Source organism: Papaver somniferum, unplaced genomic scaffold, assembly GCF_003573695.1.
Source record: "Papaver somniferum cultivar HN1 unplaced genomic scaffold, ASM357369v1 unplaced-scaffold_137, whole genome shotgun sequence".
NCBI lineage: Eukaryota > Viridiplantae > Streptophyta > Magnoliopsida > Ranunculales > Papaveraceae > Papaver > Papaver somniferum.
The window spans coordinates 22,790,816-22,807,967 of NW_020622934.1; the positions used below are offsets into that span (position 1 = coordinate 22,790,816).

Here is a 17,152-nt window from a genome sequence, read left to right on the forward strand (position 1 = left end):
TATCAAAAAAAAGGATGGTAAAATTGATTTTTATTTTGCAGTGCCCAACGAGCTCATTCGTTTACATCTCTTGTATTACTTACACCTTCATTACACCAAGGGGTCTTCTATAAAAGTTGCAGTGATCTCTTCATTTCCCAGCTTTACTTTTTTCCATTTTCCGCAGACAAGAAAAAAAAGAACACCCGATTTTCTCAAACCCTAGAATTTCATTATTCGAGTAGTATTTCAAGATTCTATTGTGGAGATTACACTAGAGAATATAAACTGAGTGCCGACTTAATCGGGTGTTGATTCCAAATCAGTATGCAAAAATTGGAGAAATCTAGTTTCTTCTCGTCATCCATCATTATTCAATATGCACTTTACATCATCATCAGCTTAATCATCATGATTCTGGTAAGTTGGGTTTCATTGCTAAAACTAAGCATGAAAATTTCACTACTATTTTGATTATAATGAGAATCATGATCAGTCCACAACACGTATTCAGAGAATCACAAGATTTAATTTCACCCTTTCGTTTAAGAATTGTTGGTTTAATCTGTCTTTCGTTTAAGTTTGATTCTACATTCATCCCATGGCAATGGAGACGCGCATTTTTTCCGGTGGAGCACTTTATTGGCTGAATGAAGAATTAAAAACGGTCACTACTTTCGATTTGGCTGAGGAGAAGTTTTGTCCACATCTTTCACCACCTCCTTTGTGGCCAGACAGTGATTGGGATTTTAGCACAATAGGAACTATGGATGGATTTTTGTTCTTTTCTGTGTTTCTAGATGACGAAGAAGACATGTGGCTATTAAAAAAGAAGAATGATGATCATGACATGAAAGAACAGCCAGAGGAACATCAATCAATGGTCTGGAGTAGACAGTTTAGGATCGGTACAAGCGAATTATTGGCCGTTACAAAGACTAAGGGTGTTTTAACTTACAATGGTAACTATCTCAGCATTTGCGACACAAAAGCTTTAACCTCAAAAAGCCTTGTGGATTTTGAGGAACAGATTGCTCTAGTAATTCCTCACAGGAACACCTTAGTTTCTTTAAAAGAGTTAGGGGAAGAAGATAATGGAGTCGATTGAAAATGAGGAAATAGAAAGCCATGTTCAGCCTTCAGTTGTTGGAGGATGAGATCCCTGCATACATACTTATCAACTGGTCAGGTAATCTTCGTTGAGTTTCATTTTGAATTTGGATAAACTAGCATTTGTTACATTTGTGTGAAACTGGTCAGTATCAAAACTACTGTTATTTTTTCTTTAAATCATGTATCGAATTTTGTCTTAGTGCTTTTTACTTTCTTGTTTTTGTTAGATCTGCATGTTATTAATGATTAGTGACTTGAACTTACTTCAATGGGAGAATGTGATGTTACTTTAGTGATTTTTTTCGTTTATGGGAGTCGAGATAAGCAAATGCATGCACAATTGCGGAAAACAGGTGCTTTCTCAGTAGTATAAGGGGACCTATTTCTCTCTTACTTCTTACCATTATCTGGTGCATAATTTTAAGGATGCAAATTTGTAGTTTTTCATATTTTTGTCTAATGTTTATGAACAAAGTAACCCCATCCTGCATATTCAATGGATTTATGATTCTCAACTCTTCTAACACTTGTATCACTAAAGTTTGTTACCATTCATCTGTCAAATTTCACAAGAACATTAGAATAAACTTGGCAGAGTTCTGTGTGATGAGTAAAGGTACCTTGCATACTACTACCGGGATTTAAAACAATGATTTCTTTTGCAGGCTTTAACATAAGTATCTTACACTTTTCATGCCTACTTCTACCATAGTATGAATTCTCCAATAGTTGAACTTTGATTCAGTCAGCCACCACTTAGCTCAGTTGCATTTGCTATATTTCTTCCACAAATACTAGCTTATTTGATCTTATTTACCAATTGTCATTTAGTGACTGCACAAGATTTTGTTCCCTGTATGAATTTTGGTGTTTGCATTTTTGGCAGGGTTTTAAACCCCTTTAATACAAACACTTTTGCAAGTGTGGTCTTTTCCCATTTATGTTGAAAACCAGTTTCAAAAGGTTTTGAGAATTTTGCAGTATAATTAATCATCTGGTAAAATTTTCAACACTAAATTAAACCTAAGGAAAATAAGTACCATGGTAGATTATTGAAGGGTTCGCTTGGACAGTCATTAAAAGAGGAACCTGCTCCTATGATGACTCCTTGAGCAAATAAACTACCACGGTAGATTTTCTATGGTACTCAGACTGAGTATTAGCATACCGTACTGCTTCCAACAACTCTTATTATATTGATGTCTCATACCTTATCTTTTGAAAACCATTTTATTTCCTCCATCTTTAATGGAGAGAGAAATTCGAGTGAAAGGTCAATGTCGTTGTAAAACCATCTACTGTGTTATTTGGCTCTTGAAAAGATTGTTTAGTTCACTTTGTTAATTTGTCCAGATGAGTTCAGTTGTTAGTTTCGATTCTTAAGCTCCTCCTAACAAATACTTACTACCGATTTGCTATTAGTATCTTTGTAGCATAATTGGTCGAGAAGTGCTAGTTGTTGCACAGGTGAATTTGGTTTGCACACTTTGCTAGGCTGCAAGGAAACAGAATTTGTCTTTGTTCTAGCAAAATTGCGGGGAGTTGCTATGTTTTCAGCATGTATCAAAAGGACGTCTTTATGTGACCAGAGTATGTATATCTTCTGGCTCTGAGTCTCGTGGCACTGGCATAAGCATTCAGAAGTGGAGACATTTACATTCATTGAGAGGTAGGGAAAGTCACAGCTTATAGTAACCCTTGTGCCTAACTTGTCATAGTTCATGATATCAAATACAATGTATAAGTACAGTCGTGGGTTTTTCATAATAGGAATTTAGATTAACATTGTTTACAAGGAAGAACCAGCAAAAAGCTGGAACCAGTTTTTCTTTTTTTTAGAGTACTTTTTTTAAATATTCGCAGTGACAATGGAGCATATATAGTATGCTGTGCCAGAGTATGAGCTACTTCGTTAGCCTTTTGTTGAGATCGAACTGAACTGATTGAGCATATATTGGATGTCTTGAATCGTACGTCTTCACTACCACAACCAAAATAATTGGTTAGTGTTCAAACAATGCTACTTGTCTGCAAGGTTATTTTGGGTCAATGTGGCTAGAACTTAAAAAAGGTTTAGTTCCTGAATTCACTGCCGCTTACTTCTTTGTCCTAGTTCTTTGAGAAATACTGCCGATTTGCTTTATGTCTGATATGTATGGTAATTGCGTACAAAAGCCACAAGTGTTCTTAATGCAGCATTAAAACTTTTTCCTTACCCACAGATTCTATTTTGGTCATCTAGCAGATAAAATTATATCTATGATCTGCTAAGAAGTAGCCTAAATTCTGACAAAATAGATTTAGGATATTTCTTGAAAAGGTTGCAGCATTTGTATAACTTTGCTTTATTCTGCTCTTACAATAGTGATTATTGACTAGGCAGATAATTAGTCGATACGGTTTAGTATTTGCAATATAGCTTGAGGTATATTGCTCTTCCAACAAAGATCATTGAGTAAAATTTGAAAAAATGTTTGAAAATTTAAAATCTTCCTAAACTGGTTTGAAGTGCGGTGACTAAACTGTTTTGAGGTCTGGTGAATCCCTAATGTGATAAATGAAGAGTCATTGTGCTTCAAAAACATGGAAACTGATAATTGAATCTCAAAACTGCACTTTCGTGTGAAATCCTGATTCTTTATAGTGCAAATTTATGATGTTCGGCTACTTTGAAGATCAAAGAACAAAACTAGCTTATTGCACCAAAAGGTCCCAAGCTCGTAGTTCCCATTGTAGAGCTGACAATATATATTTTTTCCCTGAGACCTGTCAGTGAACTTGATTCTGCTGAGGTAAAGCTTCAGAAAGCTTATAAAAGTTGAAGTTGGCGAAATCTGGCAGACTGTGCAATTGTGGTGGTGGAGCTTAGGTATGCAATCAGCATCACTATTTCATAATCTATTTTTTTTTTCAGATGGTAATATATATTTTTTCCCTGAGACCTGTCAGTGAACTTGATTCTGCTGAGGTAAAGCTTCAGAAAGCTTATAAAAGTTGAAGTTGGCGAAATCTGGCAGACTGTGCAATTGTGGTGGTGGAGCTTAGGTATGCAATCAGCATCACTATTTCATAATCTATTTTTTTTTTCAGATGGTAATTTTGCATTTTAGGATTTTTGATGCTAATCTTATTTGGTTTTCTCTAAATGTTATAGGTGGAAAGTTGGACTTTGGTGCTCTCAACCGGAGTTCGGCCCTTCAACATTGAAAAACCAGAAACAGTTGTTTCACGATGGGTACTGGCTAGGACAAGAGATGCCAAGGTACTCACTTGACTAACCATACATAGTTGCAAAGGGTTCGCTTTCTGATTTTGGGACCAATTTTTTGACAAAAAAAGTCCCCATTTGAACACTTTTGGTTGTATTTTCTTTTCCTTTTAGTGGAGGGCTCGGTTGTTGAAATAGTGGTTGTATGTTTACATTCTTGAAATGTTGAAATAGTGTTTTCCATTTCTATTAAATAGTGATGCTCATTGCATACTCTCCTTCATTGAATGTTGCAGCTTACATTCTTGCCCTTTTGCAAGTCATGCTTTTGTTCCTTTTCGATATAATCCAAAGTTAAAATCAGTTCTGGTCAAAGAATCACATATGATATGACGGTCTTATTATGCACGTGGGCAAAGGTTTATCCGAGGTTAAATGTAGAAAAATTATCCTTGCAACACTGGCTTGAAGCTGTAATTTCAGGGAACAAAAATTAGCCTTGCAACATTGGCTTGAACAAAGAGCAGTCAACCATTCTTCTACTGGTAGATACGAGTATTTCTTTCAAAGCTGTCACCTAAAAGCTAGCTTTAGTTGTCTTTTGTTTCTCCTCATGATTTCTTCTTTACAGATTTTGAAGGTCCGATGCTGGAGATGGCACACAAGTAAGCATGAATGATGCCCAATGAACAATAATTCGCAACGTAATGACATCAAATACCTTGGATCGGTAAGTCTCCTTGAAATTCATAGATTTTTCTTCTTCATAACTCTCAAGTGGGAACAAAAAAATTAAAGATTGAAGCCGTGTGAGTCATTTTTCTTTCAGATATCGCTCTCTGCAGATAGAGAAGGAATCTTATGAAGTAGTTGTCGTAATTGGGAAGCTTGTTTATAGACAAAGTGGGATGTGTTGACACTGTTGAGGGTTATACGTGGATATTCATTCTCAGCGTGTCAAGATCATTGTACATAGGGTAGCCGAAGGAGAGCAATGATACCCAACTTGTACAGCTAAGGAAGCGCATAGAGGAGGTTGTTCAAGAACTGGTAATGGGCCCAAAGCAGACCCCAAATATCAGGAGAGCACTTCTGCAGGACATTGGGAACCTATCTTGCTTCTTTCGTCAGTGATAGAGTAATGACTTTTTGATACCCATCCTCCAAGCTTTTCTAAGTGGCATAGATGATCAGTTTCAGGCAGTCTCCTATGGGAAAATTGTGTTTGTATGTTTCTTCGTCGGTCAAAGAAGTGTGGAAGAGTACCTATTACCGTATATTAAACAGGCTTTAAGTGATGCAACAGAGGCTGTGATTGCTGTGCCGAAGCAGTTTTTTGCGTAAAAGGATATTGCTTGAGATGATAGAACGTGCTTTTCCATTTCTATGTTATCCCAGTCGGTGGGTAAGAAGGTTAGCTGTAACTTCCGTTGCAGCTAGCAGTAATTGCTTAGGTGCAGTCAACTCATATGTTTATCTAGCACCAGTCATACATACTCTCCTTCGTCGGCAACTAGCGTCTTTAGCTTCAGAAAAGTCTCCCATATCATGTCCCAAGCCACCAGTGTACCAAGTCCTGGAAAATGCTTGGAGTTCAGATATGTTAGAACATCAAAGAAAGATATGGTACAAATCATTGTCACAATCAAAACAATGGCAAACTGCAGAACTGAACAACAGTTAGGCGGAGGAATTGAATCCAGGGAGGAAGTGACCTGGTATGCAACCTGATTTACAGGCTCAGAAACCTATCAGCAGCTCTACGCAGCAACTAGGGTTTCCTGCTTCGATGATAACACTAGTAGAGGATACTTTTGAGAGTTCTAAATGGATATTTGTTCTCAGCACGTCAAGGTCATTGTGCGTGAGGCAGAAGAAGAAAGCTGTGATTCAACACACTAGTTTTCTTGCTGGTGACATCACAACGGCTGCTGGAGAATTGATTGCGCACAATGGTGTCCCCGAGGTGCATAATAGATAGATAGGCTCAGCAACGGTTAGTCTGGTGCCACTTCCATGATCCTTCTTTACCAATGCACCGGCTTTGTTAGTTACTTTTTTTTACTTGGTGAATTTATTGTTATCACCCAGCACTAAGTTTAGGTTTGAAATTTGAATTCTTCACAACTAGGCCTAACTAGGCCTGGTCAACAATATGCATCACAGGAATTCCCCTTTAATATGTGAAAACTATATTAAAGCTGTAGACATCACTTGTTGGTGCATAAAATCCCTGGCATAGCAAAAAAAAAGCAAAGGGACGGACGATTGGTCCGATTTTTTTTCTTTTTCTTTTGCAGCTTCTCTGTTAGAAATAGAATGGACAGAATTCATACATATACACTAGCAGAATGGTCGCCCCAACTTGTAAAAAATATCAATGAAAATCAATGTAATTGTTTGAGTTTGCACCTTGGCTTGTATTTAGAAAACGTCTCCCTTATGATGGACATCAATAGTCTTGTATTTAAATATAACTACCGTAGTATTAAATAACAGTGTATATCCATTATCCACACAAAAAAAAACTGTTTGTTATATTGTAACGATATTTTTTATTCTAAATAAACGGCGCTTGTCTACGGACCGAAAAAACAAACCAGGTAAAAACTGCCTCTCACAGTTTTTTTTTTTTTTATTTGTGGGTCACAGTGGGCCCCGCTTCTCGGAAGACGTGTATAGGATGATTTGTGAGGGCAATTTTTTTTGTGTAGTTTTTCTCTCGGTCTGCCGAAACTTTTTGCTAAACAGCGTTTCTCTACAGACCATGAAAACAAACCAGGTAAAAACCGACTCTCAAAGTAATTTTTTTTATTTGTGGGTCCCAGTGGACCCCACCCTTCGGGAGAGGTGTAGGGGTGGTTTGTGAGGGGGGTTTTATTTTATTTTTTTGTGTAGTTTTTCTCTCGGTCTGCCGAGAATTTTTTTGCTAAACATCCCTTCTTTACAAACCGGGTAAAAACAGCCTCTCATAATTTTTTTTTTTTATTTGTGGATCCCAGTGAACCCCGTACCTCGGTAGCCGTTCGGTTAAGCTATAAAAACCAAAGCGGCCTTTGCAATTCGGTCAATGTGGGACTAAGTTTAGTGTTCCCAAGTCCAACAGTTCAAACCTTTCTTATGCTTCTCGGCGTTATCGCCATCTAAAAAATAAAATAACATTTGATCTTTTGCCTTTTTCCTTTCCTTAAAATTAACTGTTCCTCCCATTCTATCAGTTTGCCTCTGCTGTGTCACCCCACATTTCTATTGCTTACACGAAGAACAACACTGTGATTCTGAAGCTGATTCGAGCTTCTAAGAACAATTACTCAATTTGTACAATATAAACCTATCAATCACATTATAATTCCTCCTCAATTTAGTTACTTCACATCCCAGATTTCTGTTTATCCAGTTTGTTGAAACTATCTTTCTACTGGTAAGCAAATTAGAGTTTTAATTAATGTGTATGATATGTTCGATATAATGTATTGTAATCGGAATGGTTTTCATTAAGTTCCCCAAAAATATTCTTAGTACCTCACTGTTAGAAATTGGGTGAATTTCTTTGCCAGTTCTTGTTTGAAGAAATGCCTAAAAGATTATTTAGTCAATGAGCCTACATGGTTGGTTCTGTGTTTGGAAATGAAACAGTAGAATTAAATGAAATATGGATTATATAGTCATTGGGAAGGGTACAATGTCAGTACTTAATCCACCTTATCTTTTTTGCTACTTATACAGCTTCAAGGAGTGATATGGATAGTGTCCGACAACTAAAAGTTCAACGATATGAGGATTTCGTTGATCGTCGCTTGAAGCCAGATCTTGTGCGAGCTATTGCTGAACGGTATACCGCCATTCTCACTTGGGAATCTGCACCTCTCTTTTTCGGGATCTGAAGTAAGATTTGGTGCAGGGTGTTACTAATAAACTGAGTGCCAGTGATTTGTGGCAGTAGAAGCTAAATGTATGTTACCTATTGCAGGGATAAATTCTTCGAATCACAGAAGGTTTTGTATCCTTTTGACCTATTCATTCAATTTTCTTGTATGTGCTTACAGTAGTTTGCTTTCCCTCTTTAGAAGAGGAAGTCATCACCTTCACTAAATTCGTCTCTTTTTTCCTTTTTCCTATTCATTTTCCATATTGTGTTATTCTTCCTCAGTCTTATCTAAGTTGTCTTCCGGCCTCCAAGAGTAGCTATTTGGTTGTTTCCATTTATGATTTCTGGCTTAGTGAAGAGTCAGAGATGAATAAATTACCTAATTATTAATCTTTCTACTTCCTGGTCCATTGTCTTTCAAGCCACCTGGGACATTTGTTTGGTATTTATGTGCACACAGAAGAAAAAAATTCATCAAGCACAGCAGGATAGAAGTTTGATAATATGGACCAATGCAAGTTGCTTTTCTGTTAATTCTTGACTCCAGATTTCATTTTCCAGCTCAGACTTACGGAAGAGGGTAGAGACTTTGGAGAAAAATGCAGTTACGAGCCTGCGTACGTTGGTCAATCTTGATTCCGAGGTGTACACGCAAGCTGATGTGTAAGTTTTGACGTACCCCTCTTTTTAAGCATGCTGCAGTTTATTTTCATATAATAAATGGCGTGATGACAGAAAATTTAGTTGATCATTTTGTCTGTTAACCATTACAACCTGTATCTGCAAATATATATCATCTGGTCCAATTTGAAGCACTTCAGAATATTACCTCATTCATATATGTCTGCACTCTATACTTCGTGGTTGATTAGGGATGTTTATTGCAGATTGTTGCACTAAAAAAAAAACATTTCTGTATTGCATGTTTGACAGCTTTAACAGAAAGGACCATATGAGTTTTACTGGTCATAAGTTACACTCTATGTTATTGAATGATATGTTTTTCTTTCAGTCTCATGCTTAAAGGAATGTATGCTTAATTTCGCGCCACGTGGAGTTGTTGTGTCAGTCTGTCACTTGTTGTTGATGCTTCTGATTGATGGTATAACTTGAATTTGCTCAAATAATTTTGGTTATTGTTTGCCTTGTCTTGTGCAAACTAACAGGCTGGATACTAGACATATATTTGTGGATGTTGGTCTTGGATTTCACGTAGAGTTCACCTGGCCTGAAGCCCTGGAGTTCATATCACTAAAGGAAGCAAGATTAGCCAAGTATGTACTTCTGTTGTTATTATATATTTATTTTGATTCTCTCGGCTTGGTGTTGCATGGATTATCCAACAAATGGAAGTAGATATAAACAGACAATAATAATTGATTCTCCACTCTTGATGACACAAAGTACACCACCATCTCAGAGTTTTCATTTGTGCTAGGGTAGCATTTTTAGACACTCTGCTGATTATATATGCTAAAAAAAAGATAAATAGACTGATTTCTCAAATTTCCAATGTCATCTTTGAGAACCTAATGGTGTTTTTTTTAGAAATAACTCCTATTGCGGAGTATCCTAAGCTAGACTATGTGTACTCTAGTCTAGATTATGATGTTTGGGGATCTGGTAAAGCATTACTCTAGTCTAGATTATATGATGTTCGGGGATCTGGTAAAGCATTAATGAAAGCTAGACTTGGGTTGTTCCTTCAACCACTTTCTCTTCCCCAGTGACCTGACAGTCCTAATTTCAACACTACAGTAGTATGTCAATTTGACATAAAAGAGGTGATAGTACTCGTATACCACCTCCTACAGAATTATTACCCTCCCCTGAGTCAAAAAATGAGAATAATGAATGTTAAGACATCCGATGGGAGTAGCATGTTTTTGACCTTTATCGGTATTACTTCTGCTTTACTCTCAGCTTAATTTTACTACAAGAACAGAGATCTCATTTTTACTTTGTTGTCAGACATTTCATTTTACTGATTACAAAAAATTTAAACAACACGCCCTGAGGCCTAGGCATGTATGATGAGAACACCATCACCACTCTCTAAAGACCCACTGCTTAGATAGGCATGTATGATGGAAAGTCCCTAATAAACACCTGAAATCAAAAAGGAGAAAGTTCACATAAACCGCACATTGTTGGTTCGAATAATACAAACTAGTCTAAATAGATGTTAATAAAGTCCAACGAGAATGTAAAAAATATTTTTACCTTCAGTAATGACACCACATTTTGCCAAGATTCTGAGCTGATAGATGAATGAAGCGGAGTGGATGCATCATGGAAGACCAAAATTGGCTGCAAAGACAATAAAGGAAGATTCAGTTATCCCCTTGCTTACTTTAAAAAACCAGAAACTGCAGAAGTAATAGGACGTTCTAAGTTAGTATCGTTTTCACATAACAGATATGTACGTAGAGGAGGTGTACTATGCTGACGTAGACAAGTTAGTTGAAGGGCAGAAACTTATAAAGCACCATTAGGCAGCGTTTCAACTCACCAACGGTAGGAAATTTGAGCTTTTAGTAATGTCAAAATAGCTTTTATATCGTTCGGTTGCATATTGAGGATTTAGCTTAAAATAGATCTAAATCAGAATTAAAAATAAACATATGTCGTGATCAAGCAGTTCACATCTAATCAGGATAAAATTTAGGTTACCATTTGGATATCACTTGAGTATTTGCTAAACAGAAAGCTACACCCATTCATGAAGAGAAGGTAAAATGCTACTCACATGGGCACCATACTCCGGAAGAACTTTAACAGTACCGTGTTCGCCATAGGCGGCAGCACATTGTAACGGTTTTCATTCGTAACATCCATATTAATACCTTTTGAAAGTAACAAGGGTATGGTATGACATATTTATGTCCTGCATCAGGAAAAACAGCATGACCTCATAATGCTACTCTAAAATATCTGAATAACACATCTGAAAAGTTATCAGATCTGCTGGAGCGCAACCCACCTTTCTGAGCGGCCTGATGCAAAGGACTACAATTTGAATCATCTGGTATGTCAGGATTGGCGGCCATTTTAAGAAAATATTCCTTAGCAACCAAGCGCCTTTGCTTCCCAGGATAGGGGAGTTTCACCTGCGAAACAGTGTATAATTAATTACATACACTCGTGCTTACTGATTTTTAAGAATATCAACACGAACATGGAACTTTAAAAATCATCATATGGAGCCATTTACTCAGATTTACTCAGTTTTGTGGTTATCAACTTTAAATTTATTTTGCACTAAAGCTTCAGAAGCCATAATCAACAAAACTGGTCAGATGGCACACACTCAAGTGGACTGTTCATACCACCAATGTACATTAACCCACTTACTATCCAATCTAAAAATAATCTCAAGAAAAACAAAGATAGAATAAAACAAAACAAACATTGTTGAAGACCATTTTAAAACAAAGATAGAATAAAACAAAACAAACATTGTAATAGCCATTCTAGAAAACCGCTAAACATGACAAATACATCAGCTGAAAAACCTGAAAATTTCTTTGAACTACCCTATTCCATTCCTAAATCATGATTTGACAGATGTACATTTCAAGTATGAATGTAAATATTCCCTGCATTTCCCAAATGATCCAAATTGCACAGCATTTAATCATTCAATACTTATATATGGAAGGTGTACGTGTTATTACATCACCTTCAATTTAACAGCTGTCGATTAAATTATAATTCATTTACTCACTCAAGTTTATAATGCTTATGGTTAGGTTAAAGAAAAGATAGTCTCCGAGTACCATTTTACTGCCAGCCAGTACTCCTTCCTACGGAATGCACTTGTGCTCCTTTGTTTTGCCTCAAGAAAGTCTCCTTCGTTTTGTGAATCATCTGTAAATGTAATGAAGATGAAGATTTAATACAATAGGTTTGCTTGAAAAGCTTTTGTAAAATACACATTTATCAGATCCATTGCATGAAAGCATGAAACTGATGCACGAGAACAGAAACAAATGAAACGATAGTTGATTTATAGTAGGCCACTCCAGTGAAAAGATAGTGAATACATTTTGGTCGCAAACTATTCAAAACCTCATATGAAATATATGTATTATGTTTACCTTTTTGCGAAGGCTTTGTTATTCCATTTATGCTCCAGCCAACAAATGATCGAACGCAAGAAGTCCCCGAAAAAAAAAATCTCGACACCTCTAACCGTGAACAGCTGCGACTTTTATGGGCTTAGTCCATGCTGTGACAAAAAAAGGTTAACTTTCATAAGCAAGACGACCATAAGTGACATCAATGTATCATTTATAGAGTACCACCGCTTCTTTACATGATAAAAAGCGCGATAATGAACTAAACAGAGGATCGAGAAAGTTACATTATAGCGCAAAAACGCAGTAATCAAGACAACCATCTGATCGTTTGTCACAAATTGGGCCCGTCGAGCTACATAAAGTCAAATGAGACACTCATCAAGTGCCACTATAAAAACTTTTATCCACCATTTCATGTCAGATTTCAGCAGATGATGTCCATTAAATGAATAAAGACCAAAAGTATAAATAGCTCACTAGATTTGTAACATTTGGAACTGCACCAGCTTCAACCAGAAGCTTAATGATCTGTGTTGCCCCCCTTCCTATATGTGTAATGATGCAGGGGCAGCGCATTATTTAACCTTTGGAACTGCACCAGCTTCAACCAGTTTCTTCATGATTTCCATTACCCTCACTTCAGCTGCAAGAAGCAGAACGTTACCCCATTAGGTCCACCTTTCAGATCAGCAACTGCCTACAGAGATAAAAATAATTTAAAAGTTAAAAGTCGAATTGGATAAATTTCCAAACCCAAAAATGGTATTATATTAAACATACTATTAAGGCACCAGAAAACCACAAGCAGACACCAAACAATCATTAGATATGCATGTATGATGAAAATACCATCACCACTTGTACACACTCCCTAAAGATCCACTCAAAATAATTGGATCCAGGATAAACATGGAAAGTTCCTAATTTGCATCAAAAATCAAGAAAAGGAAACTCAGTCTGAATCATACAAGCTAGTCTAAAAAAACGTAAAGGCCAACTAAGAATGTAGAAAATTATGTCTACCCTCGGTAATTGCGGAGCTCATTACCAAGATAGGGAATCAATAGATGCCTGAAGTGATCATGGATGACCAAATTAGGCTGCAGCAAAAACACAGAAGGTAGATTCAGTGATCTCCTTGCCTAGAGAAAAAAAGGAGAAACTGTGAAGCAAAATGAATGATTCTATTTTAATATTGCTTTCATGTGACAAGAATCTACGTAGAGAGGAAGTCCATTATGGTCACACTAGCATCCTAACAAATAAGCTGAAAGGCAGTGTTAGTCGTATATAACTGATATATATATATATATATAAGTTGAACAATTCAAATGCGGAAACGTGTTTTTAATTCATACCTTGTTATCGTTCCAAATGCGGATGAATTAGAACCGATGGATCACTTGCGTTTCACGTTCTTGAACCTTCAAACTCGGCGGTGAGTAGATGCCACAAAAATGAGCACAAACTATATTTCCACAAACTAAATACCTTGTAGAAACTCAATTTTCTCTCCAAAGGACACTAAGGGATTTGGGTAATTCTTCACAACTAATGTTTGAATACTAGAAGACTTTCTCACTAACTTGAATGCTCACTTAGAACTCTCTACCTTAATCTCCATACTTGGTTTATCTCTTGCTAAACTCACTACTATTGAGTTATAGTGTTTTCTTCTACTTCTTATTATGTTTCAACAAATGAAACTAGAAGGCCATTTATACTTGAACTCCAAGTATCCTCTCTTGGCAAGTGTCAAGGAAGAACCAAACACTTGGAACAAGTTCTAACACTCTTTTAACATGGAGTAAACACATGGAGTAAGTGATTAAACACTTGTCAGCATCATGCAAATACATGGTGGAAAAAAAAACACATGTTTCACCATGGCTTGGTTAGTTGGAGAAGGATTTTTCCTTTGACAAAATCAAGCATATGACTTTATTTAACCACCTAAGAGCAACCACAGTCATGAGACGGACCAAATACCAAAAGCCAGACTAAAAGCCAAAAAAATTTGGTATTCTGGGTGTTCAAGCGCAATGGGGGACGACCAAAATTTGGTGAAGCATAACTTATACGAACGCTTGGTGCAGACGGAACTTATACTCACGTTTCTTGACCGAGCGTTCTTTAAAATATGTGTCTGAATGAAACGGAGTTATTACGTGCGCCTGATTGAGGCGTAGGTATAGTTCACGCCTAACATGGGACGGCGATGGGAAGTGCGTCTACTGGGACGGAGAAGTTATGTGCGTCTGATACATACGGAGATAGAAAGTGCGTATGACTCGGGCGGACATAGAAGGTGCGTCTGGGTAGGGCGGATATGTAAGGTGCGTATGTGTTGGGCGGACATAGAAAGTGCGTCTAGTTCAGGCGTAGATGGATTGTGCGTCTGTGTCGGGCGTTTATTATAAATCCTTCTGAGTGGGGCGCTTATAGAAGAAGCGTCTGAGTGGGGCGTTTATAGAAGCAGCGTCTGAGTGGAGCGTGCATAGAATATCCGTCTGAGTGGGGCGTTTTTAGAAAGACCGTCTGGATATATACGTTATTATCTCTTCTCCTCCTCTTTTTACATAACCTATGTTTAAAGAAGAAAAAAAAAACGACGACGAAACCTAAGTAAAAATCTAGGGCAAATTTTCTTCCTAAATCTCATGTGATGGCCATTAATCTATGTTCTTGTGAAAGAAACGAGTAATCTAATTCGTTAATTGGGTGCGGGGAAATTTGATTGAAGATTAAAGGTATGGTTTTTATTCCTAAGTAATTAGGTTAATTATGCGTAATTTTCTTGATTTGTTTTTGGGTGGAATTTGATTTCTTTAAGCATAACAGATGTTGATTTGTTCATTTTCTGCTGATTTGCTAACTCAGTTGTTGCAAATCTGTTAAAATGGAGGGTATCGTTGTACTGCTGAAAAAACAATCACTAACTTGTATTTATATCGTGCTCAGATGTTGAGCAGAATAACGTCGAGATTTGCACAAGGAAAAAAGATGAATAATAAGAAACGCAAAGGTAAAGGTCCAATGGAGCCTGAAATAGACCCTAATGTTGGAGATTTGGAGGTTCCAGATACCGGGTTCGATGAAGATAGCGAAGATGAAACAACACTGTCAGTGGTATCCCTAGACAACTACAATTGCCTGGAAGATAGTGACAAACACGCTTCTACAGATATTACATATTCAAGCGATCCAAAATTCAGGTACCAACATCGTGGTTCACTCTTCTCGGTCATTGTTTATTATAAGGAGATAACAAAACATAGTCCAAAAATTAAATACATTATCGACAAGGAAGGATGGGGACGTTTATTAGCCATGGAAATAGGAGAAGCATCACACCCAGTGATTGATTATCTTGTTGAGCGTTGGTGGGATACAACGCATACTTTTCACTTCCCTTTTGGTGAAATGGGATTCACGCCGCTTGATTGGGTAATGTTGACAGGATTGAGTATTGGAATTGGGGATGAGGTTCCGTATAACCCAGGCAAGTACAAATTTGATTATGTCCGTGAGCATATTTTTCCAGAAATAGAAGAACCCTTTGATTATGAAGATCCCCCAATTTCTGGAAAAAAAAACCCCGCCACAGTGGATTTCAGATGCAATCACAATTAAATTTTTGACTACATATTTCAAAGAAGATATCTTGGTTGCAGCTAATTTGGATGACAAACTTGCAGAAAAAGTGGCGAGGGCCTTTTTTATGTATGTTTTGGGAAATTTTTTCTTTTCCAATGCAAAGAACTACATTGATGCGGCTTGGTTAGCTGCTTTTGAGGATCTAAATGCAGTTGATATGTATGACTGGGGTGGTCCTGCTTTTGCGAAATTGTATGTGGCACTCAACGCCTCTGGTAGGGGACAGAAGTCATTAAGTGGGCCGTTCCAAATATTAGAGGTAAATTATTATTTATTTTTATTTCATTTAAATGTATATTTTTTGGCAGTTGATTTATTTGGTTGGTTATGATGGAGTAGTTTTGGGGATATGAATATCTGGGCATATGTAGACCGTGCGACCCAACTAGTGAAGAAAAATGGCCAAGAACTTCCCGGTGGAAAGCAAAGAAAAAGACTATTGATATTGTTCACTGTAGGAATGCGCTTAATCAGTTGACTGCGGACATCGTGACATGGAAACCGTGGGAATCCGCCATTTGTGTTCTTGACTCTGATGTTGGTCGCAAGGCTTTGGAGCTTTCAAACAAAAGGGTTATATTTACTTGGATTGGCAAGGTCAGTTATATGGTTCTATATTATAGAAGACCTATATAAGTAGGAAGTAGAGAGGTCATACATAAGTGTCTGACCTTGTGTCTGACATAAGTGTCTGACCTTGTGTCTGACCTATATGAACACAACACGAGTTATTGGTTCTACTTCCGAATTAGTACTTTGTTTTTATATGAACATTATTACTTCAAAGTTATCATTTTATCCTAAGTTGAAGAACTTATTTTCTCTGATTACTGGTAATTTTACAGAATATGTGGTACCTAGGAGAACGATCTTGGAGGAAAAATCATCCTACTTTTGGAATTCCTAGAAATCCACCATTTAAAATTGGCGAGGTCAGTCATGAGAAAGAAAAACATGTGAAAGAAGCTGGATGGGTAGATGCAAATATGTTTGTGAAAGCTGTTTCATATAATATGTATCTTCGATATTGGCGACATGTAACTAACTTCCATCAATTCGTGACCAAAGTCGATTGGGTAGTTGAACTACATGGGATTGATGGTAACCGTGTTAAACACCTTACTCAACGACCTGCTCAGCATGTACCTATTCCACCACCACAACAATTATCATACGTAAGTACATCCCGTCATTATATTAAAATATATGGTAATCTCATTTCTTCGTTAATTTTTTTTAAATCGA

At 37.0% G+C, this 17,152-nt stretch overlaps 1 protein-coding gene and 1 long non-coding RNA gene across 3 annotated transcripts; both read left to right on the forward strand.

The window, feature by feature from the left end:
• Positions 1-3,946: 3,946 nt before the first annotated feature.
• On the forward strand, positions 3,947-6,734 carry LOC113334914. Its single transcript, XR_003353043.1, has 5 exons — positions 3,947-3,961; positions 4,247-4,354; positions 4,597-4,845; positions 4,932-5,030; positions 5,130-6,734. It is a non-coding gene; the product is annotated as an uncharacterized LOC113334914 (long non-coding RNA).
• Positions 6,735-7,394: 660 nt separating this feature from the next.
• On the forward strand, positions 7,395-12,190 carry LOC113334425 (protein UXT homolog). 2 transcript variants are annotated; one of them, XM_026580682.1, is made up of 5 exons: positions 7,395-7,721; positions 8,027-8,300; positions 8,730-8,831; positions 9,335-9,442; positions 11,921-12,190. In XM_026580682.1, the coding sequence occupies exons 2-5, from the start codon at positions 8,251-8,253 to the stop codon at positions 11,934-11,936; spliced, it is 276 nt and encodes a 91-aa protein (XP_026436467.1). In that variant the 5' UTR covers positions 7,395-7,721; positions 8,027-8,250; the 3' UTR covers positions 11,937-12,190. The 2 variants fall into 2 exon arrangements, with proteins under 2 accessions (XP_026436467.1, XP_026436466.1); XM_026580681.1 differs by lacking the exon at positions 11,921-12,190 and having other exon boundaries at positions 8,027-8,295; positions 9,335-9,674.
• Positions 12,191-17,152: the final 4,962 nt, after the last annotated feature.